This window comes from Lates calcarifer, unplaced genomic scaffold, assembly GCF_001640805.2.
Source record: "Lates calcarifer isolate ASB-BC8 unplaced genomic scaffold, TLL_Latcal_v3 _unitig_267_quiver_913, whole genome shotgun sequence".
NCBI classification, from domain to species: Eukaryota; Metazoa; Chordata; class Actinopteri; family Centropomidae; genus Lates; species Lates calcarifer.
This window is the reverse complement of record NW_026116370.1, coordinates 16,613-40,146: the sequence shown is the minus strand read 5'-3', so window position 1 is coordinate 40,146 and position 23,534 is coordinate 16,613. Positions and strand designations below refer to the sequence as shown.

At 41.1% G+C, this 23,534-nt stretch overlaps 4 protein-coding genes across 4 annotated transcripts; all 4 read left to right on the top strand.

Moving 5' to 3' along the window:
- Positions 1 to 1,138: 1,138 nt before the first annotated feature.
- On the top strand, positions 1,139 to 4,064 carry LOC108893003 (glutathione S-transferase A). Its single transcript, XM_018690785.2, has 6 exons — positions 1,139 to 3,005; positions 3,154 to 3,219; positions 3,298 to 3,403; positions 3,512 to 3,630; positions 3,726 to 3,811; positions 3,887 to 4,064. The coding sequence occupies exons 1-6, from the start codon at positions 2,838 to 2,840 to the stop codon at positions 4,017 to 4,019; spliced, it is 678 nt and encodes a 225-aa protein (XP_018546301.1). The 5' UTR covers positions 1,139 to 2,837; the 3' UTR covers positions 4,020 to 4,064.
- A 130-nt stretch (positions 4,065 to 4,194) lies between these two features.
- LOC108893009 (glutathione S-transferase A) lies at positions 4,195 to 7,815 on the top strand. The gene is made up of 6 exons (XM_018690791.2): positions 4,195 to 4,449; positions 5,331 to 5,396; positions 5,500 to 5,605; positions 6,358 to 6,476; positions 6,579 to 6,667; positions 6,771 to 7,815. The coding sequence occupies exons 1-6, from the start codon at positions 4,282 to 4,284 to the stop codon at positions 6,901 to 6,903; spliced, it is 681 nt and encodes a 226-aa protein (XP_018546307.1). The 5' UTR covers positions 4,195 to 4,281; the 3' UTR covers positions 6,904 to 7,815.
- Positions 7,816 to 9,952: 2,137 nt separating this feature from the next.
- LOC108893008 (glutathione S-transferase A) lies at positions 9,953 to 13,321 on the top strand. Its single transcript, XM_018690790.2, has 6 exons — positions 9,953 to 10,206; positions 10,311 to 10,376; positions 10,584 to 10,689; positions 11,577 to 11,695; positions 12,815 to 12,900; positions 13,006 to 13,321. Exons 1-6 carry the CDS (start codon positions 10,039 to 10,041, stop codon positions 13,136 to 13,138), a joined length of 678 nt encoding a protein of 225 aa, XP_018546306.1. The 5' UTR covers positions 9,953 to 10,038; the 3' UTR covers positions 13,139 to 13,321.
- A 151-nt stretch (positions 13,322 to 13,472) lies between these two features.
- Positions 13,473 to 22,489, top strand: LOC108893007 (uncharacterized). Its single transcript, XM_051068188.1, is given in 17 exon segments — positions 13,473 to 14,659; positions 14,800 to 14,956; positions 15,063 to 15,172; positions 15,284 to 15,446; positions 15,894 to 16,012; positions 16,114 to 16,246; positions 16,437 to 16,543; positions 16,799 to 16,958; positions 17,165 to 17,259; positions 19,783 to 19,939; positions 20,132 to 20,241; positions 20,342 to 20,504; positions 20,710 to 20,828; positions 21,469 to 21,601; positions 21,760 to 21,866; positions 21,995 to 22,133; positions 22,357 to 22,489. Coding segments are annotated over 17 exon segments (2,304 nt in total). The 5' UTR covers positions 13,473 to 14,445; the 3' UTR covers positions 22,475 to 22,489.
- Positions 22,490 to 23,534: the final 1,045 nt, after the last annotated feature.

Genomic DNA, 23,534 nt, shown 5'->3' with positions numbered 1-23,534 from the left:
CGACCACCGCGAACGCAACAAGACCCGAGGAAAGATGATCATGGACGTCAATGCTCCTGTGAGTCTCACACAAACACAATCCTTTACACAGAGACACACTCTGACACACACTCTGTTTTTTAGCTCTTCTTTTTTCAAATCTGCTGCTACTTTTTTCCCTTCATTTCCTTCAACTATAACTCTTTCTCTCTCCTGTAGTCTGATGATGAAGAGGAGAGTGAGGTATCGACATGTGTCCTGCCTGTCTGCATGCCTGTGTCTGTGTGTGTGTGCATGAACCCACTAACTGTAACTAGATCATTTTACCTCAAAGTTTCCTTTTCACCTAAACACCCAAGTGAATCAGTCCAATAAAATACAGTAGGGGGCTGCACCTTTACAGGTTGGGTGTTTTCTTTGATGCCTCCGGTTGGCATGGTTGACTCAAAGCCCAAAATACTTAAAATACAAGCTGCCAAATTGATATCTTTTTTGACACTGTTCTCCCCATCAGTGCGGGTCGGTATGGCTCCAGCAGCAACAACAGCGCCCCCTAGTGGCAGCCAGGAGAGCGAGCAGCCTCAGGGCCTGGACCACGCTGAGGACGCCGCACAGAGCACGAGCACATGAAAGCAGTGCTGAGGACCAGCCTCCAGCGGTGGTGACAAGGAGGCCAGCGGGGGTAACCGGGCTTTCGGACACGGACAAGATCACGGCCTGGACGAGGAGGGTGAGGGGTGACACGAGGTTCCTCACAGAGTCACTACAGATGAATAGGCAGCCACAATGAAGAAGCATTTGACACTCCGCTCTGATTTGTTCAGGTCGCAGCATGCAGGCGTGGACACCACCTCGTGGAGGACGCTCAGCTCTGTGGAGATGACGCCGCAGACGAAATCATGGAGCGCATCGTGAGGTCGGCCACTCAGGGTCCAGGAACCAGAGCCTCAGCCCAGAGAGAGGAGGAGGTCCAGGGCAAACCGCAAGTCCATGTACGACCTGAGTGCTGATTCTGTGTCCCAAATACACGCCACAGACAAATAAAGCACATTTAAAACAGTCACTATCCATACTGAAGAACCTTGGATTTTTGAGTGTGCTGTTGCAACAATATAACTAATCCTCTCTTTACTTTTCTTTACCTCCCTTGTTGCAGTGAGGCGGACTCTGAGGAACGGTCTGACACCAGAGAAGAAGCTCTTGCTTTAGGACTAACTGATTCTCCAGATACACAAATGTGATCACCTCCCCCTCCCATCTGTCCTCATTGCTGTGGAATCACAGTGGCAAGGCTGCCCTCCTTCACCAAGACTTTACATCGTTGTATTCCACCAGTTACATGCCCCTTTAGGTTTTTGCCAGCTGCTAATCTTTGCCTGATGTGTCTGAGTGATGAAACTGCAGCCAAGATAGTGTTTTAATGCAACGCAAAAAAAAAAAATCCCCCCAAAGAAGAAGGGGAAGTGAAGAAAAGAGAATGTGTTGAATGAGGACTGATGTATTCAACTTGGCACAAAGGAAAAAAAAAAAAGAAATCAGTGATGCTGCCTCTACACTGAGCTGAAACATTTTTGTATTTATATAAACATACTTTAAACATTGCATTAGTCCCAAAGGGATAATTTCTGCTTTACGTTTCTGCAGCTGCGACTTCACCATATTTCATTTATTTAAGCTGTGAATTTTGGTTTGAGTTTGTTCATTTGTTCTCTTATCCAGTTTCAAAGAATTCCAAGAGATCTCCACAAACAAAGAGGCCTACTAAGAATCATCCTTTGTGAAAATGCAGATGTTTGTTTCTGCAGCTGCACGTTTGACAAGTGGTGAGTGTAGCTGTGTTTAGTAGGAATGTGAAAGGTTTTCATTCTGATGTGTGCCTTTCATTTAAAAGGGACGTTGCTGCACCTTTTCACCATCTCTCCCTATTGTTTTATTCACCTCCTACTTCTCAGATGACTCCCAAATGTCACAGGTGTGGTTATACCGAGTGTTGAATACAATTACCTTTTGATCTCAGTATTTATTTGCAAAGCTCAGACATCTTGCACCTTATTCAGCATTAATAGTCAGTCATTGCTGAAATGAACAACTGACGCGAAACACAAAAAGGAAGTTTTTATCTCAGAGGAACTGTTTGTAAAGTGTAAAAAGACAAAAAGATAAGGACGTTTTTTTGAATTTTAATAATCTATTTGAAGGATGTGCAGAGAATTCTGCATAAAATGTGTAAATGCCCTTGTCAGCTGCCAGATAGTGTGGCATGTTTAGTGTGGTTCATGTTCTGTATTATTTTTGTAATTTTCTGTAGAAACTTGTATAATAGTCTGAGAGAAAGGAAGAAAAGAGGCTATTCTGTGAACTGTAATTAAAAGACATGGAAGATGTGGTCAGAGCTGAAATATGTTTTTAAAATGTTGTTCCCTGCAGAGAGAACGTTGTGGTCATGTTGTACTTTGTATGGACTTGAACATGTCGTGGAACAGTCTGGATAAATGCACGCTCCTCTCACAGTGCGGCAAAAACTGGGAAACATCACTGCATAAATATCGTGTAGTGAGCTGAACATGAAACTGTGGTTATGAACACTTTCACTTGAAATGCTGTGTATACACATTCTGCAATAAAAAAAACAAAAAACAAAACCCACTGAGTGAAAAAGTGGGTGTGCATGTCATTCTTCCTTACTGCTTTCACTTCTGAACACACAGTACACCACGTGGGTGTGCTACTGATCAACCTTTGGATTGATGAGGCGCCATAAACCACACAACCGCTGCTCACTTCACTCCTGCAGTTCAGTGTTTAGTCTTTTCACTTTGTCTCATTGACCTGGCTTCTGTCTGCACGGGCCTGTGTCCATGGCCAAGTCGATGAGTCTGCTGTGGGGGGCTGGATCCCCCCCATGCTGGCGAGTTATGATCACACTGGAGGAGAAGAAGCTGCAGGGATACAAACACAAGCTGCTGTCGTTCGAGAAAGGAGAGCACAAATCACAGGAAGTCCTGGAAATCAACCCGAGAGGACAGGTAGGTGTAACAGGCACGTGATGATTGTGAAGAACAAAAGTAAAAGGACTGACACATTCCGAGTGATACGTGTTTTTATCTTGCTGGCCACACACACATTCCATATATTGCCTTCTTATGCTTATATTGTGTTTCTTTATTCTGCCAGCTCCCTGCCTTCAAACATGGAGATTACATCCTCAATGAGTCCACTGGAGCATGTTTATACCTGGAGGTAAAGTGTAAAAACTAAATACAGAATATTGTGAATGTTATACAGTTTACTGATTTTTTTTTTTCTTCGCCATTACAGAATCAGTTTAAGTCCCAGGGCAACAAACTGATCCCAGACAGTCCTGCAGAACAAGCACTAATGTACCAACGCATGATGGAGGGTCTCACCCTCACTGATAAACTTAGTACGATACACACACACACACACACACACACACAGTGAAAGGGGGAAAAAAGTATTGAGCACTCTCACATACACCACACAGATGTTCACACTGGGTGCTCTGTTGTAGATTCAGTCATCTACTACGAATGGTTTGTCCCTGAAGACGAGAGACATGATTCTGCTGTGAAGAGAAACAGGGAGGCTCTGGCAGCTGAACTCAAACTCTGGGAGGGTTACCTACAGACGGTAGTGTATAAACAGCACACACCTACACACACACACACTTGAGCACACACACTATTCTGCCAACAGTGTGTCTTTCATGTGCTCTCCGCATCAAGGTGGCTGCTGGTTCATACCTGGCCGGGGCCTTCTCATTGGCTGATGCCATCGTCTTTCCAAACATTGCTTATGCTTTCCGTTTCGGGTAGGTGACTGGAAGAATGAGCCTCAGCCTGCTTTGTTTGTCAGTGCCATGTTTAACCTTGTGTCCTCTCTTTAGGCTGTCTGTTGGACATTACCCCAAACTGGCCAAATATTACAGCCTGCTGAGGAACAGACCCAGCATTAAAGCCACCTGGCCCCCGCACTGGCTGGCCAGCCCACAGGGTTTTGACATCCTGAAGGACCTGTGAAGCACACAATAGTTAATAGTGAATAAAAACATTATTCAGAAACAAGTTGTGTATTCATTTTTTTCGCATGGAAAGGTGAGGTGAAAGCTTGAAAGACAGTAAGTTGTAGTTCCCACTCCCAGCCACTAGATGGCAATGTGTACCTTAATTACAACTTGAAATCTCCTTGTAATGCGGGAAGAATAACAAGTTCCTGCGTTGTTGTGCGTCCGTCTCCTAGTGGCATTAACAGGAGAAGGTGCAAGTCTCGAAATCTAAAACCATGGCCCAGGACATGACTCTGCTCTGGGGCTCCGGCTCTCCTCCCTGCTGGAGGGTGATGATCGCCCTGGAGGAGAAGAAGCTGCAGGGCTACAACCAAAAACTGCTCTCCTTTGAGAAAATGGAGCACAAGTCCCAGGAAGTGTTAGATATAAATCCCAGGGGACAGGTAGGAGTAACCTGCAGCCAGCCCCACCATAACCAACAGCTGTTAGTGAATTACACTCACTGAAATAGACCAATGATACCTGACCTCCCTCCTTTTACAGTGCATAATAATCTCAGCAACTGGCATTAACGGAGGAAACAATCATTGCTTGTAACCTAACGCCAAACTCCACTCAGAACTTCAAGCGTTTAATAATTTCCAGCTTACTGGCAGAAAAGCACACAAGTTGAAAGTTAAAAGAAGGCTTGTTACAAGTCACAGAGATGGAGTATTTAATTCGGGTTATATTTAGTTTATCAAACAGGTTGTTTTTTTCATGCACGAATGAATCTCTATGACCTCTCACATAGACGCACCAGAGAGCCGGTAACTACCAATGTAAGCAGTGATTATCATGAGTCATTAACTGTCTCTCAACAGTCTTAATTCATAATTTATCAGGCTTGTCGTTTACCAGCGAGCAAGATAAACGATAAAAACTGAATTGACAGGATTTTGAAGGCAGATTGGCGGGTACGACTCAGTACGATAAAGGGCTAGGTGATATGCTGTGGCAGCTCAAGCAAACAAGTGCACTATCCTTATTTGCAGTTAATATTCGCACAGCCACGCAACACATATAAGTCATTCTTAAACATAGTACAGTACAATGTAGTTAGCTAACAGTGTTTTGCTAAAAACACTTCGTTGTGAGAGAGTTTTTGTTCCTCCAGAGTCCCTGTGTGATACAGCACAGCAGGTTGTCTTAATTAGCTCCCAGTAGCATTAGCATTAATTCTGGTTTTAACTAATGCGCCAGCGTAATTGCAGGTAATATCAGGTATCCTTTGAATAGCGCGTCCTGCTCATAACCGGTTTTTTTTTTTTTTTTTTTTTTTAAGCTTCCCTCTTTCAAACATGGAGACACCATTGTGAATGAATCCTATGCAGCCTGTTTTTACCTGGAGGTGAGTGAGCCAGTCCTATCAACAACAAAAAAATATCACAGCATTAATATTATTAAGTGTACTATGTTCAAATATGTCTGTTTTTTTCCTCTTCTAATGCCAGAGTCAGTTTAAGTCCCAGGGAAACCAGCTGATCCCAGACAGCCCAGCAGAACAAGCACTGATGTACCAACGCATGTTTGAGGGTCTCACATTCTACGAAAAACTCAGTAAGACAAATAAACTCAATCCATAAGTCAGATCGAGTCATAAACAAGTCAGGTTACTTTTTATGCCATGCACTTAAAAATGGGGATAACACTGTTTACAGTTTAGGCCTGTACAAATGTTTTGGCACCCTTCAACTTAACAATACTCAGACCTTTATTAATTCATCAGAGTGGCCCTCACAGTCCCCTGACATGAACATTACTGAGAATCTGTGGGTGCAAAACAGCCAAGAAATATCTTTTTAAAAAAATGTGATATTCGCCAAAGGGCGGGTTGCTAAGTACTTAGCCATGTGCCCAAACTTTTGCACGTGCCCTAATTACTGATTCATATTTTTATCTTCAAGATCAGTTCATGAAATAAAAAAGACATATTTGTCTGTGCTTAGACCTTCAGTGTTGCAAAAAACTATTAAAACCACACAAATGAACAGCACTGTTGAACTGGATGACATGCTCCTTTACAATGCTGATTACAATGCTGGGCACTGTAGTTTATTTTGAATCAGTCCCTCAGATACTGTAAATATTATAGTACCTTACATGTATTAATCCACAGCAGAAAGTAGTCCCCAACAAATGCAAGATAAAGCAGACTTATCCTTAAACAATGAATTATTGATGTTTAAAAATACTACTCTTTGACCAAGGTTTTATAATGTGGATATATTGTTGTCACACATCCTGAAGCTGCTATCTGTGCAGTATGTTAATGTGTGTATGTTTTTTTTTTTTTTTTTTTTTTTTAAAAGATGCAGTCATCTACTACGACTGGTTTGTCCCTGAGGGGGAGAGGCATGACTCTGCACTGAAGAGAAACAAGGAGGCTCTGGCCACTGAACTCAAACTCTGGGATGGTTACCTGCAGAAGGTAGTGTGTGTACAGCACTCACACACACACACAAACATAAACAAACTGGGCATGCACTGACATATTCAACCATGCCATATTTTTGTACCTCTTCCATTTAAGCTGGGCTCAGGCACTTACCTGGCAGGACCATCCTTCTCACTGGCAGATGTGACCGTTTTCCCAACTGTTGCTACTGTTTTCAGATTTGGGTAAGGGGAGGAAAGAGCTGCTGTATTGTATTGACGTCATGTTTGCCAGTAGATGCATGGCTTGACACTGCAGTACAAATGTTTCCCACCTTCTGTTTTACAGATTATCTGCAGAGCGTTACCCTAAACTGGGAGAGTATTACGCTCTGCTGAAGGAGAGACCCAGCATCAAAGCCAGCTGGCCTCCTCATTGGTTGGAAAACACTAAGGGACAAGACACCCTCAAAGACATTTGATGTTTGCTTGCAAGCCACATCTGCCTGTAGTGCCATAGTTTGGTTTCTCTACAAATACTTTTGTATAGTTTTAACTTACAGTTTGTCAAATATGATCTTCTAGTTTTCTGAAAAAGAAACAGTGTTAAGATGACTAATATGCTGTAAATATGTCATAGTTATAAGGCAAAAATGTGGTTCTTATTTTTTTTTATCAAACAAACTTTAGTATTTTGTTCCTGAAAATTTTCTTTATGTTATCTTCCTATCAAAAATCAGGCTATTAAACTGCACTGTTGTTGGCATAGCAGCTTCCGTTGCCCAGATACGTGTCATGTATATCTTACATCAGTATCCATTGACTAATACACATGAGAGTTGCAAAAGCAGCAGGTGTTGTTGTGTTTTGGGCTTTTCTCTAGTTTTCAACCTTTGTATTAAATGGGAATCGTCTCTGTCAGATCTTATCCTTACAGACTGCATTGTCAACCGGTATACTGGTTCTACAACTGTAGCGCAGGCCAAACAAAACCGAGACGTCGCTGTTAAAGGCGTCAACACAATCTGAGAATAAAAGATGGAGAAAAGTCTGTGTGTTACAGCTGCCATTGAAGAGTTTACGTGATCAGATGACCCCTATCTTCAGGTCTAGTGTGCCACAGATTAGATCTCAGTAGAACCGGTAGGCGGTATCTTTGGCAGCATGGACCGTCTGTTTTATTGTCTGGGTGGCTGTGACAGAACTGGTTTTGCTCTGCACAAAGGTAACTGTGTTATCATGACTTTGCATGCGGTAAATCTATATCGCATGCTGTGCATGACTTTGAATTTTATTTAGAATGCACACAGCCTCTCTAACACATCCACTGAAGCTGCACTGTGCAGGGTGTTGGCCTTTAGCACTTAAATAAATGATGTTATGTGCATTAGCTACGTAGAGGTGTTTTACATGTGTATGAGCACTGTACAACATGTACATCTTTCACAGTTCTACTGAATAGAGCTGCACTAGAGGACTTGTGTGAATTGGCATTCTGGTTCTGTTTGAATCCAAGTTACCTGTTGAATGTTTCGGATCTTTCTCTGAGCTCATACTTAGTTCTTGGCACTGTGAACTTGTACCGTCAGCTGACGATTGCAGTGGCAGTACAAGGGGCTGCCCCATCTAACCACTAGCCTCTGCTGCCTGTCTGACAGGAGCACTACACATATGCTTAGTGGCAGTTTGAAAGTTCACAGACAAGCAATACTGAAGGAATGTGTATACTGTTTATTGTAAGAGCTATGCAAACACTTCTCTGATCAAATAGCATCTTTCTATTTGTTATTATAAGATCAGTCTATGGAAACAGGACCAGTATTAGTTTTTTTATATTGTCTGTTGTTAATGCTGATGATCACATGCTGACAATCAGCGAACAAATTCATGATCTTCTAAAATAAAAGCCAAGGACAGGACATTAAAAGCATGAGACAAAAATCAAGTAGACAAACAGAAAAAAGAAATTGGTTATCAGGCCACCATATTAAATGTTTGTTAAAATGTTTCAAGTGATATGTAGAGCTGGGCCTTGTGTATCCACCTACATGACACCATATTATAGAGAAACTGTTACTTGTAGTGCACCATAGCTTTTTTTTGTCCATCTCAATGTGCTTAGTCAATAGAAAGAGGCTAAGTCATGCAAGTCAAGCAGAATGATAATGATAAACTGGCACGTGCGCACACACGCAACAAATGCACGCACACAACAAAGACACTGCGTACTGCTGGAGACATGAGGAGAATTTTAGAATGAAAAATGAAACGACACTAAGGTGGAATGTCACTGGTTCACTCACCCGTACATTACATAACCACACTAAATTCTCTGAAAGGGTTGTTCTTGAAATACAGGGAAATTATTGAAGTCTTAGACACAAAATAATACTGAATGTATAATCTGAAGGAACAGGCCTCAGCAAAGCTAAATTTTTCAGGTCATTTCTGCAGCTTTCTTTGTATCAACAGGTTGTCTTTGAATGCAACAGCAGACCAAAGCAGCAAAGAGACGTTGACAGCAAACTGTTATCAAATGCATTACAGGTCTGTGGTCTTACTTCCACACACAGTTTACTCCACTCACACTGTAGTGCTGATACTGGCAGCTATTCAAACACACAATGAGGCATAAAGAAGAATGTGAACACTGGGGGGGGGGGGGGGGGGGGGGGGGAATTTTCTATTTAGGACACTTCTTGAATGTCATTCACTGTATATAAGGATAAATTAGACGGGCGGTGTCAGTTACATTCAGTACAGATTTGATTGTTTAATTTGAATGACTGTGGCCAGAACCGGTTTCCCTCTCTGTGTGTGTATGCAGGAGTGAATGGAAAGTGCTGAGTCACTGTGAGTGGCCAGCAGTCAAATGTCAAGATGCAGCACGTACATTCAACAGGAAAACGGCAAATCACTGCAGAAACGGTTCACAATAAAAACCATGCATAATAAACCAATATAATATGATACAATAGTAATAGAAGAGGGAATATATGAATAGGGGAATATATAAAAAACACCAGAAGACAATGCTCTGATACCTATAAACCCTGCAAGGATTTTGTAGTACAATTTATACTTTTAACTTAGGTGAATAGTGAATAGTTTCATTATTAGTTAAAAGTTTTCTTTTTTTTTGTGTGTTGGTTCAGGGTTTACCTTTTGCCTATATTTCATGAGATGCATGTCTGAGATCAAAGAGTGTTAACACAGGGCAAGAGAAGTCCCTCCTCCACACATTTGCCTTTGCCTAATGCCTGTTTATACAAGCAGCTGGAGGCATAATCCACCGTCAAGTAGTTTGTAAATGCACCCAGCTGAGCTGTGTGGTTAATATAAAAACATTTTAAAGTGGCATCATGTTGCCCTGAGTTACAGAAGAGGTTGGAGGGTTGACGTGCTCGGGCAGGGTGTGAACTATCTCAACTGTCTTGAGTCACACATCTTTGGTGATAACACAGAAATGGGATGGGACTTAATTCCACCAATCCAATGTGAGGGAGCCGAGCTTGTTATAAAACCAGGCACCAGTCACACCACAACTTCACTCCTCACCTCTTCCACTATTCAGCACTTCTCAGCCTCTGCCTGGCACAGCAGCTCGTTCTGAAACCATGGCCAAGGACATGACTCTTCTCTGGGGCTCCGGCTCTCCTCCCTGCTGGAGGGTGATAATCGCCCTGGAAGAGAAGAACCTCCAGGGCTACAACCAAAAACTGCTCTCCTTTGAGAAAATGGAGCACAAGTCCCCAGAAGTCATGAAAATGAATCCCAGGGGACAGGTAAGATTCTCACTCCTTGCATAATTTCATTCTGCATTTGATGTATATTCATTTTACTGATTCAACTTTTAAGTAGTTTTAATTCCACTCTGTCTTTCCCAAAGCTTCCTGCCTTCAAACATGGGAACTTTGTCCTGAACGAGTCCTACGGTGCCTGCATGTACCTGGAGGTGAGAACTTGTGCTGAACTTGGGCCCAGTTAATAATGTATGAATCCATATGCTGTCAAGGAGTTAATAAGAAGGAGGGCTCCATGTGCTGTGTGTGTTCAGTGAAGCCTGGTAGACAAACAGTAACCTTACACTGCAGAGGAGGAGAAACCGGAGCTCTGTGCAGTTGTTGATAATAGTTGCTCTTTTCATTGTCTCCAACAACAGAGCCAGTTCAAGTCCCAGGGAAACAAGCTGACCCCCGACTGCCCCGCTGAGCAGGCAATGATGTACCAGCGCATGTTTGAGGGTCTCACGCTCGGCCAGAAAATGGGTATGTTAACCCCAGCATGCAAAGTGTTTCACTACTGTTTTGCAAGGGAAAGCATAACATGTTGACTCTGTGGCCGCATCATTTTAATAACAATAAATCAGGTCATGTTAGTTCCTCCAAACAACCTTTTGAACCACTTGGATTTTGCTGCAAAAGATTTTTCTCAGCAATAACTTTATGACTTTAGTTGTTGTTGCTATCCAGAGGTCTGCCTTCTGGGACTTTGAACTCCATCGCACTTGCCAACATCATACACCAATCTGCTACCTTTTTACCACTGGGACTTCATATCTTCAGTCAATCTCCTCAGAGGAAACTGAACATCAAGTGCCCCACCCCCAAGAGACCTGAGTAGTTCAAAACACATGCCTTAATGAGCTGTGCACTAATGAGCTGTGCATTCACATAATGAAGCCATGGCACAATGCATTAAATCTGTGTGGTGGACCCCTTAAAACAGGTAGTGATATTGAAAGGTCATATGTTAATCCCACAAAGGATCACATGCTCAGACCAGCCTGCATGCAAAGTCATGAGACAGGGTATTTTATTTAAGGGGAGGTGTGCAAAAAGAAGAAAGTTGAATTCCTAGTGCATTACAGTTAACTTGTGGATAACATGAGGATTTGTTGAGCTGTCTGCTCTAAACTTGACTTGACTCAGCAGCTTTTACTCTCTGCAGTTTGAAACCGATGTTGCACAACAATGTCCTGACTGACCCCCACCCTCAGCTGGTGAAGGGAAATGAAAGCAATTGGTCTCGGCGCAGCATGGGAGTGGATATTGTGCAACGTGTGGATAGATTTTATCGATGCGTCTCATAGCTGTCATACCTCCGGGCAGCAGCTGTCACGACTGAATGCCTGTTACCTTTGTTTTTTTAACAGGGGACGTTATCTATTACAACTGGAAGGTCCCAGAGGGGGAGAGACACGACTCTGCTCTGAAGAGAAACAGAGAGGCTCTGGCTGCTGAGCTCAAGCTGTGGGAGGGATACCTGCAGAAGGTAAATCCAGACATAAAATACAATAGAATCAGACATATGAGATGTTTACAATTGAGAGAGGGAGCTGTAGATGTAGACTTTTAACCAAAGTGACACAAGCTCAGTGTTTGGCCCTTACATTCTGGTGGATAAAAGCAATTCTGTTCTTTAACAGTACATCACCAGCAGCAGTGCTTTGTACTGAAGTTATTATTTTTAAGCTATATTTAAAGTTCAAACAATTGGAAAGTCAAGGAAAAGATTTAGAACGTCAGTTTACACTAGAAGACACTAAAATAAACCTTTTCATTTTCTCAAGATGGTGGCAAAGGTTTTGTTTTCAATACTAAAAAAGTACTAAAAGGAATAGTTCAATAGATTTTGGGGGGATTATTCACTCTTTAGCCAGGAGTTCAATGCTTAACATAGCATAGCATAAAGACTGAAAAAATAGGGACCGATAAAAGAAATCTGCCTCCCATCACCTAAAGTTTGCATATTAACATGTCTTATATCTTATTTATTAAGAAGAAAAAACTAAGCTTAAAAACAACAAGTTGTAGATTTAGATTGGGTTATGTGCTCTAACTAGGAAGTCACTGCACCCAGCCAAGAAATACTCCATAACCCAAGTAAGATTGCAACTTGTTGTTTTTACAGTGCAGGTAAAACCAATTAAAAACAACATATTAATTCGTGAGCTTTAGAATCAGGGTCAGAATCAGAAACACTTTAATGATCTCCAAAGGGAAACTGTTGTGTTAGTAGGAGAGTAGGAGGTTTTTGTTTCCTTTGGACTGTTTCCCCATTTCCAGTCTTTTTGCTAAGCTAACCTGCTGCTTCGTACTATGTGATAGTGGATTTCCTCTTCTCCTCTAACTCTTGGTTAAAGAAAAAAAAAAGGTGAATAAGCTCATGAAGCTTATTTCTCAAAAAGTCAAATTTCTTTAAAGGCACATGCTCCCATAATGTGTGTGTGTTATGTTAAGTCAAGCTGTAACCACTCACTGCTGACATGTAGGGTACGTTATAATTGCTGACAGGAACATTAATCCTGTTCAGCACTTTGCATGAATATCTTGGTTGTCAGATCTGCTCACCAGCATATGAATGTGGCCTCAACTCCTTTGTGTTTTCTAGGGACCAGGCCCTTTCCTGGCAGGAAAGACCTTTTCACTGGCTGATGTGACTGTTTATCCAGGCATTGCATATCTCTTCCGTTTTGGGTATGTGGATCAAATGCCTTAAAATGACTTAAAACTGCTCAACAAGATGAATGGATAGTTAATGAAAAGCAATACACACATAATAACTTTTTCTCCATTCTGCAGGTTATCAGAGGAGCGTTACCCTAAACTGGCAGAGTACTACAACTCTCTGAAGGACAGACCCAGCATTAAAGCCAGCTGGCCTCCCACTTGGAAGGAGAACCCACAGGGACAAGACACACTGAAAGACATCTGAGATTCACACACACACTAACTGTTCCTGTTGTGTAATATGTTACCACTTCTTGCATTGCACTACTTTAGCGGACCACATTTTTAAGAAATATGCTTTTTCTGTTACTGTGTTTGCTAATTTCCTAACAACACTTATTTGTGACTTAAACAACTTGTAATTCTACAATAAAATAATAAAAGCTGATTTTCAGCTTTACCTGTTTTATCATTATCAAGATCAGTTTACATCAAGCCTGTTTCTGACTGGAATATGGTTTATGGTCTGTGTAAGAAGAAGCAAAAATATTTGACCAGGGGCATCAACAGCAAGTTTGAGGTTTTTTTTCATCATGTGGTTGAAGTGAAAAATCTTCTACCTTGATTCCAGCATTTTAGGGTTTCGACAGCAGAGGTTGGTAAAGTTAAATAACCACTGCTTCTTATACTGTCCTGCGGTTTGGTTTGGCCTCACTTTTAGACCTATAGTTTTTCTGTCGTGGCAACGCAGTGTATTAACAGAACATGACGTTTTAAATAGTTTTTTAAATGTTTTCATACCAAGACTACAAAGAGGCACTGTTAAATCGCAATCTGAGTTAAAGCCCTTGTGGCCTTTTTACTATCAGCACCTCACTGAGCTCCTTTGTCCTTGTTTGTCAACACAAACAGAACCACTATCATTGCACATGACTTACCAGGCCTCCCAGCAGTGTTTCATCCCCACTCATATTCTAACATAACGATCACAAGAACTTGAAGAGGAACAAAAACTCTTAAGGTCAAAATTGTTCTAAAAAAGTGAAAATATCATTTGGCAACAGGATTCAGCAAGCCATTAAAACAACATAACAGGAATGAAACTGCTAATTCATGGCATAAACTATAGTTAGGAAATTGGTCAGCAGAGATTAACTTTTGATTGTTGATATTAATCTGGACTTTGGCTAGTGCTTCCTTACATAACACAGTATGGGACCAGGTCATGTAAAACCTTGAATGAGACAACCCTAAAAAACTGATTTGAAGTAACTGTGCACTGATCAGCCACAACATTAAAACCACTGATGAATGAAGTGAATAACACTGATCATCTCATTAATACAATGTTCTGCTGGTAGAAGTTGGGTCCTGGCAGTTATCTATCTTAGCATGTACCACCCACCTAATCATTGTTGCAGACAAGTGCTAGTGAGTGATTTTAGCTGAATTGTTTTCATCTCTTTTGTGTGCTAATTGAACAAATATTGGTATTATACCATCTAGCTTGTGTGTTTGTCTTCATTGCACATTGAGGTAGCTGCGTAGGAGTTCTTGTGAGCCAATCACCGAATGTTTCAACAGTCAATTGTACAAATAGTTCAGATGTACAAATGTTGCAGAACAGCCTTTTGCCCAACCTATAACTGCAGAGCCACCTCTTTAACTGCAGCTGTGCCTCAGCAGTCTTATTCTCCTCTGTTGAGTGTCAGCGAAACCAATAAGATGGAAACCCATTTGATTTTGATGGGTCTGCTCTCTATCTGCAGCCTCTCCTTTTGTCAAGGTAATACATATACTACATAGTGTAATTAAAGAACTTGAACATGATCACATGTTTAATTGCCTATTTGCCTATTTTACCACTTCACTTGAATATGTGTCTGTTTGCACATGTGAATGTGTCTTTGCTTTGCATTTCTTCAGAATGCAGTCGAGAGTTTCTGGAGAACGTGGATTTCCCCGGAACAGACATAACATCTGTCTACTCTCCCGATGTGGAGCACTGTCAGCTGCTGTGCACCCAGCACCCCTCCTGTCTCTTCTTTACCTTTGTTCGAGCTGACTGGACTGTTGATAACAGGTATGGCTGACAAGGTGACAAAGTCTAACCTAATGTATTAATTATGTATTCATCTGCTTCCATTTTCATCAAGTTGGTTTCAAGTTAAACATAGCCCTCTCTGCAGGCACTTCTACTGCTACCTTAAGTCCACTCCTTCTGGAAAGCCCAAAGTCCAGAATCCACTACAGGGTGTCACCTCTGGTTACTCTCTCAAACCCTGCAACCCAGACCCAAGTAAGCTCACAAACATTCTAAACCATTACAAAAAACATTTATTGATTTGTGATATGTGTTTAAGTTCTCCTTAGCTCTCTCTGTCTATCTGTTGGGCTGTCTGTCTGCCAGGCTCTTGTCTGTCTCAGGTGTACCAGAATGTGGACTTCTTCGGGGCAGACTACAGAGCTTTGTTCACATCCGACCATGAAGAGTGTCAGAGGGTCTGCACGCAGGACCCTCAGTGTCAGTTCTTTACTTTTGTAAATGACATCTTCACGTCAGAGAATATAAGGTAAAAGTGGATGACATAATGTTACACTGCAGGTTATTGAAGTTTCAATTCTTAAATCAGAAGACACAGCTGCTCTGGAGGCAGAGGTAATCAGATGAGATAAACCTCAGTGGAGAAATATTAGCAGTATCGGATGATTTGTTTTTTGATATGCAGCAAAGGACTGCAGCTGAAAAATGAACCAGAGGCGTCACGGTTACCTTAAAGGATAATTTCAGTTTTTTTCAACTTAGTGCATTTCCCATAAATGTGGCCATTGTGGCTCTATTGATGTTGCTAACTTCACACTTGCCTCCTCTATTGTTGAGGTTTTGATGATACAAGAACTTGTGAAAAACAAAGTTTATTGGGGCAACCAGCATGAGAGTCCTACAGCTTTCCAAATGAACATTTATTTATGTATTTATTTTTTTTACAGGAATCATTTCATTTCTTGCTCTGTTCTAGATATAAATGTCACCTTAAATACAGCTGGTCAGTACCGAGGACTCCTATTGTAGAGAGAAAGGATGGTGTAGTTTCTGGATTCTCCCACAAAATACAACTAACTCCATTCTTTAAGCCAGGTATGCAAACATTCATGACAAAAGTTGTAGAAATTAGAAAGAAAAACGTCCTGCAGGTTGTTGTGCATGCTTTCTTATTGTATTACTTGTGTTTTGTGCAGCATGTCAGAACAAGCTTTTTCCAAACACTGACATCCCAGGAAACAACCTGGAGACGCTGCCCGCTGCCTCTCCTGAACACTGTCAGACCCTGTGCTCTGCTCATCCACGCTGTACCTACTTCTCCTACGACAGGTAGTGTGGGCTTGACAAACTGTGTCAGAGTTAAGTAACTACAAAGTGCTAATTTACTGTATATTGTTGTTCTTGGAACAGTATCTCAACTGTTCTGAGGTTTGTAGTTCCCTTTTAGAGTCAAATCTGTTCTCTACTTTAATACTTAGACACACTCATATTTAAGATTTCCTTTTCCTTATTTTTGCAGCAGTAACTTCAACTGAGACATGAAGAGCAATGGAAATGAAATGGTGACCAGAGCCAAACAGGGAGTCACATCTGGCATTCCAGTGCACTTCTGTCAGCTGGATAACAGTACGCATCACTAACCAACCACTACAGACCATCTATGAATTATGTTGGCAGTATGAATCCTAATGACTGTGGCGATCCTTTCACTGGATGGCAACAGTTTTCATTCATTTCAGAAACAAATAAACATTCTGACAAAGACAGGAATCATGTGGGACACACAAATGTTTATCCATCTATCATTCCAGTTTATTGTTAGTGTAGTGTAGTATTTTTGGCCACTAGGAGCAGTCTAACCCTGTCCCTCTCTGCTAACAGACTGGCTTAAACTGGCTCACGAAGGAGTGGATTTCCGAGGCTCTGACATTCGCTTTGAGCTGATGGATGATCCAGACACGTGTCAGACGACGTGTACTGTCAATTCTAACTGCCAGTTCTACACCTATGTCAATGAAACCTTCTTTGACAGTGATTACCGGTACAGTATTCTTTATGTGTGCATGCAAATCTGCATGAACACAAATATTGTCTTCTTTTTTTTTCATTAAATTGAATCCGATGAATCCAGATTACACCCGGAAATCATGTGACATTTAACTTGATCATCAGTCAGATGCATTTGTAGCCCCACTTTATTTATGGAGCATAATCAAATATGCTGTTGTTAATGCTGTTTCACTCTAGGCGCCGCTGCTATCTCAAGCGTGTCATCACGATGCCTGCTCCTCCCAAAGTTACCAAACTGAACAATGTTGTGTCTGGCTTCTCCCTGAGGGACTGCAACTAGTGGACTCTACCCACACACACACAAACACACACACACACACACACACACACACACACACACACACACAGATAAACACACAAATGATCTAATAAAAGATTCAGTAGTAAGCAATCTGTGTGGATCAGAGCAGTCATCAGGCATCAGATCTAATCATAAGATACAGTAAATTCAAAGGCGATTGGTGCAAAGGTGATTGCCTGTATTCTGAAGCTTTCCATTTGCTGAAATGTATCAAATTAAAAGGAAATGACATTCAAACAATTAAATGACAGATTATTATTATTATTTTTAATGTTAGTAGAAATTCATACATACTGTACTGTGCATACTGCTGTGAAATAAGGTGGGTTTTTTTCACTGTCATCTGATTTTCACCATGTTTCATGATTGATATAAGTGAAGTATGGGAGTAATATTGTCCACACACGCACACAAATGTTGATCTCTGTCACTTATGGAGACAAATGGGGACACAGATTTTTTTCCCCAGCTGGACAAGTTGTCATCTGAAATTTGTCCTCAAATGCAACTTAAGACAGAAACACACACACACACACACACACAATATTGGGACTTTGCAGGAGCATGTTTACACCAGCAGGTGGCAGAAAAAGACAACAGGAACTGTATCAGCTCAACAGGAAGAGAATACAGAACTCGATCATGTTTTTATGGGAAACACTGAAAACCACTCTGTCTGATCTGACATCACTAGGTCACCTAACATTGAAACATAAGTGGCACACTGTGCTAGTAGACAGTGGTATCTGTCAGTAAAATAGGATAAGCACTCTGGAGGCAGAGGTAGTCAAGATAAACCTCAGTGAGCAGCAAAGTCAAGTAAAAAAGAAAGTACATCCTCTTTGAAATGTATGTTTCCACATATCAGGACATAAAAAAAATCATCTGGACCTCAGCAGAGATTAAAATGAGGTAAATACAACTTCAGATGAACAACAACGCATGACACATTACACTGTGTCATTGTTTATTCAACAAAAACTAGGTCAAAATTCAGAAGCATTGTGTGAAAAATTAAGTAAACTGTTACTGTTTCCATAGGAATTACGAGAGTAAGTAGTTGCCTGGTGCTGCTAATCAAATACCCTTAATTATTGATCTGCAGCAAGTGTGACCATCTCTATCAAAGCTGAAGTTTTGGCAGTTTGGTCTGGAGCATACAGATGTGTGTTAACACAATACTAAGGAGGAGAGACATAAACAGTGATCTCAGAGAAGCAATTGTTGCTGTCCGTTAATCTGGGAAGGGTTAAAAAGCCATTTCCAAACAATTGAAGTTCAACATTCTACAGTGAAAAAGATTTTTTCAGTCCACCTCTCTTCAGTCTCCAGATCATTAATAGCCAGAGTCAGCTGACCATCCTAAGTGACGACAGTACAGTAAACTGCAGCAGGCAGGCAGGCATGTTTTTATTTCACAGAAGCCACGTCTAAAATTCACTTTGAGCTCTGTCTGAACACACCTTTAATGTTAGGGCTGAGCAGTTGAGCATTTTGTGGTTAGTGCCTGACACTCAGGTAGAATGGGTAAATGGTGCCCTTTGAAGATTTCTCTTAAACAATAATAGTTGTGATTCCACTCAGTGTTTCTCAACAATTTCTACCCATTTCCTCCTTCAGACATCAAAACTTAGTCAATTACACCACCTGACACCTCCATGCAACTATAAGGTCAAGCTTGTAATATAAATGAGTTGTCGGTCACACAATGCTGATATTCCATCCATTATCTGTTAAAGATCACCAGTCCATCACAGGGCCAACACATATAGACAAACAACCATTCACACCTATGGGCAATTGAACCCAGAACCTTCTTGCTGTGAGATGACAGTGCTAACCACTGCACCACTGCACCACCATGCTGCCCCCCACTGCTGATATTATTCTTTTTTAATTGACTAGAAAGGGTTGGTTTATATAAGTTTCCTTCTTTGTGCCTTTATTAGACTTATAGCTGTAAATTCATTACAGCTATAAATAGAAACAGAAACACTGGTCTCATACTTCTTTAACTTATTGAAGTAGTATTTCCTCTACAAATGATGGATGTGCAGTATATTTGCTTAATTGTCTGCACGTACATTTGGCACTTGCTGATCCGGCTCAAATTTTTTTACTCATCAAGTCAGCTGGACTGTGTGTTACTGCCAACCAATGACTGAGTGTGTCAACAACCAGTCATGCAAATCGATTGGAGGTATAAATGTGTGGGTTGCAATACAGTCCTCTAGGTAATCTCTGCAGTTACAGAACCACCTCTCTGACTGCCGACTGAAGAATGTTCACTGTCTTCAAAACTGAGAAGATGGGAGCGCGCTTCATTTCAGTGGCTCTGCTCTGCCTCTGTGGCCTCTCCTTTAGTCAAGGTAATACATACCCTGTTGAAAGTGCTGGTGTATGTTTCACCGCTTAACACTTAGTAAAATCTATTTAACTGTGTGTATGTAATATACAGGTGAATGAGCCTGTGTGTCTTTTTCCTTTTCCTCAGGTTGTGACCATCAGCGTCAGGAGAACTTGGATTTCCCAGGATCAGACGTAGCAGTTCTCTTCTCTCCTGATGCGGAGCACTGTCAGTACTTGTGCACCCAGCACCCTGCCTGTCTCTTCTTTTCCTTTATTAGGCCTGACTGCACCGTTGATAACAGGTACAACAACTGATTAAGGATTAATGAATGATTTTTTTTAATGCATATGCATATGTACACACACATTTGTGTGCAAAGTGGACTGCAAATTTTTCAGAATAAAGCTACCTGTAACTGATACTATGCAATAAAGGTAATGAAATAAAAAGTACAATATTTGCCTCTTAGACCACCTGCCTCTCTCTCTACCAGGCACTTCCACTGCTTCCTCAAGTCCACTCCCTCTGGACAGCCCACGGTTCAGGTTGCAAAGCAGGGTATCACCTCTGGCTTTTCTCTTAGATCCTGCCACCCAGACCCAAGTAGGTATACAGCCATTGTAAACCATAATGAAAACCATTAGTAACTAAAGATGTTGGATGACACTCTTCTTAACTTTCTGTGTGGCTGTCCATCTTCCAGAGCCTTGTCTGTCTCAGGTCTATCAACACGTGGACTTCTACGGAGCAGACTACAGACAGCTGTTCACAGCAGACTATGAGGAGTGTCAGAGAGCCTGCACACATGACCCTGCCTGTCAGTTCTTTACCTTTCTCACTGATGACTTTACACCTGAGAAGTACAGGTAAGTAAAACATAAAAAATGAAAATTGGAATAGTGTATTTTTCCAGCACTGATCTGTTCAGTACTACTGAAGTGTTTCAACTGCTTTTTTTCTTTGGTGTGTGTTGTGCCTTAATCTCAGACGGGGTGTGTGTTAAGTTGTGTGTGTTAAATATATATTACAGCATTATATCATGTACTGTTATTCTTTTTCCTCTGTGTTAAGGAACAAGTGCCACCTTAAATTCAGCTGGCCAGTACCAAGAATACCTACAGTAATAGCAAAGGCTGGTTTAGTATCTGGATTCTCCCACAGTGGACAGTCACATGAACACTTTAGCACAGGTAAAAACAAAAAACAATCCCAACTAAGGTTCAATTCAATTCAATTTTATTTATATAGCACTGAATCACAACAAAAGTCATCTCAATGCACTTTTCATACAGACCAGGTCTAGGCCACACTCTTTAGAATAGGTATTTACAGAGACACCCAACCGTTCCCACCATGAGCAAGAGGGAGGTGGATTGTATATACATGTATATACTATACCTGTTGTGCTAGCTGCATATCTATAATTAATTTCACCTGTTTCTGTTGATTGTGCCAACACACATACTGAAGAAGGGTGCTTTGCCTCAGGTAACTGTGTGTGTGGATAGTTCAGTTCAGACCACAATGGAAGACCAATCAACCTACAGACACTGCCACCCCTGCATCAGAACAGGTCTGAAATAGAACTGAAGATAATTCAAATAGATCTAAAATGCAATTGACCTTAAAAGGCCCACATAGAGAGTCTGCCTGGGTCCACATGTATATAAGATATATAGACAAACAGGCCTGAGATCTCTGGCAGTAGAACAGGACACTACCCAAACCCTACTAGGTAAACTATAGTAAATATGATTTGCAGCATTGGTTGTAGCAACATCTTGCAGGCTGTTGTGCTTGTTTTCTCATGTTACTGATTGTTTTATACAGATTGTGAGGGCAAGCTCTTTCCAAACACTGACTACCCAGGACACGACATCGAGGTTCTGCCCGCTTCCTCTCCTGAACACTGTCAGACACTGTGCTCTGCTCATCCACTCTGTACCTATTTTGCCTACATCAGGTAGAATGTGTTTGTGTGTATGTGCATGTGTATGGTCTGAATGTAAATTCTGGTGATGGTGTCAACAATATTTATGTAAGTATATATATTTGGTGGTTACCAAATGCTATAACACAACACCATAAAGCATTTACCTGACTAAACTTCTTCCTGGGCAGGAATAGCTTTAGATGTTACCTGAAGCACAATCCACATGAAATGGTCGCCAGAGCTGTAGCAGGAATCACATCTGGGTTACCTGCACACTTCTGTCAGCTGGATAACAGTATGTACTACATGCATCCAAATCTGTTCCAAGCCAATTATTGGGATCATACTGGTATACTGGTTTATTTCTAGTGTTTAGTTTCTATCCAGCAGCAGAGGTATAACCCTGTTCCTTTCTGCTTACAGAGTGGGTTAAGAGGACTCTTGAAGGAGTAGATTTCCCATATTCTGACATTCGCTCTTTCCTGGTGGGTGACATTGAGGCGTGTCAGAGAACCTGTACTGAGGATCCCAACTGCCAGTACTACAGCTACATCACTGCTCAGTTCAGTAACCATGCTTACATACACAAACACAAATATTGTTACCTATAGCTGTAGCTAAAAAACACTGCATGTTGCTCATATGACTACCCATAGAACTTTATCTACACAAAACCTGCAATTCAGAATCCAGAAATCATGTAACAGTAAACCTAATCCTGTAGCCATACTTTGTGTTTAAAATTCATCACTAAAGATGTTGTTGTTGATGCTCTTTCATTCTAGCCGCCGCTGCTATCTCAAGCGTGTCATCACCATGCCCGCTCCTCCCAAAGTTACTAAGCTGGCCAATGCTGTGTCTGGCTTCTCCCTGAGGAACTGCCAGTATAAACAACTTTTTTGAACCCACCAGTTCCAATAACCAGACAGTAAAATAAACACATAATCCAATGTAATCAGTGTAATCCATATATAATCCGATATATGATCCAGCAGCAAACAGTGTGTTTTCCATTTCTTCTCTCATTTTGGACCACAATGTCTGCTTTTTCTACAACTCCTCTCCTTATCTGCAAGTCTCCCAGACAAAATGGGAGTAATGATAGTAAAATACATATATGTTGGTTTACACTGAAAGATAGACAAGTCAAGTCAGTTTTATTTATATAGCTCCAAACTGAGTTATCTCAGTGCACTTTTCATACAGAGCAGGCCTAGACCATATTTATAAAATATTATTTACAGAAATACAAACACAAGGACAACATGGACTATACTGTATAAACTAGACTTAACTGAAATCACTGACACCAAAGCCGACCCGCCAATGGTAACCATTACAAAACCTGAATAAGTTGCAACCTGAAAGTTAAAGCGCAGTTTTGAATTTGGATTTAAATTCCTCAATCGATTCAAACAGTCTGTAGTAGTAGACAGTAGAAGTTTTCAAATATGCACTAAAAATGAAAATGCTTTATACTATTTGTCTCAGTCACAGTCTTGTCCCCATGACTTCAGGGGACTTACATTCACTACCCGGAGACTCGCCCTAACCCTAATCATGATCACTGCTTGCCTAACCCTTATCATAACCTTAAAACATGTCAAATTTAATGATTTATGTTACTTATGTTCCCATAAGGAAGACCTGTCTTCATAATGTGACTGTGTGAACATATCTAGGTCCCCACAACATGAGGAATACCTAGACCACACACTCACAGAGAGAGAGAGAGAGAGAGAGAGAGCGTGAGAGAGGACTGGGAGTAAACCATGTTTACACCAGCAGGTGGCAGAAACAGACAACTGCTTGGAATTGTATCAATTCAAGAGGAAGAGAATACACATGTAGGAGTAAATGTATTCATCTAAAAGCCTTGATGATGTTTTGTCATGTTTTTTTATATTACTATAAACTTATAATAATATATTAATAAATGATTAAAATCACAGCAACAACAAAA

Excerpts from the sequence above, each read along its gene's own strand:
- LOC108893009 (XM_018690791.2), top strand. The coding sequence starts at position 4,282 with ATGGCCCAGGACATGACTCTGCTCTGGGGCTCCGGCTCTCCTCCCTGC. Across the intron at positions 5,606-6,357 it reads CACATTCTACGAAAAACTCA|ATGCAGTCATCTACTACGAC; the intron begins GTAAGACAAATA and ends TTTTTTTAAAAG. Across the intron at positions 6,668-6,770 it reads GCTACTGTTTTCAGATTTGG|ATTATCTGCAGAGCGTTACC; the intron begins GTAAGGGGAGGA and ends TCTGTTTTACAG.
- LOC108893003 (XM_018690785.2), top strand. The coding sequence starts at position 2,838 with ATGGCCAAGTCGATGAGTCTGCTGTGGGGGGCTGGATCCCCCCCATGC. Across the intron at positions 3,006-3,153 it reads AAATCAACCCGAGAGGACAG|CTCCCTGCCTTCAAACATGG; the intron begins GTAGGTGTAACA and ends TTATTCTGCCAG. Across the intron at positions 3,404-3,511 it reads CACCCTCACTGATAAACTTA|ATTCAGTCATCTACTACGAA; the intron begins GTACGATACACA and ends GCTCTGTTGTAG.
- LOC108893008 (XM_018690790.2), top strand. The coding sequence starts at position 10,039 with ATGGCCAAGGACATGACTCTTCTCTGGGGCTCCGGCTCTCCTCCCTGC. Across the intron at positions 10,207-10,310 it reads AAATGAATCCCAGGGGACAG|CTTCCTGCCTTCAAACATGG; the intron begins GTAAGATTCTCA and ends TCTTTCCCAAAG. Across the intron at positions 12,901-13,005 it reads GCATATCTCTTCCGTTTTGG|GTTATCAGAGGAGCGTTACC; the intron begins GTATGTGGATCA and ends TCCATTCTGCAG.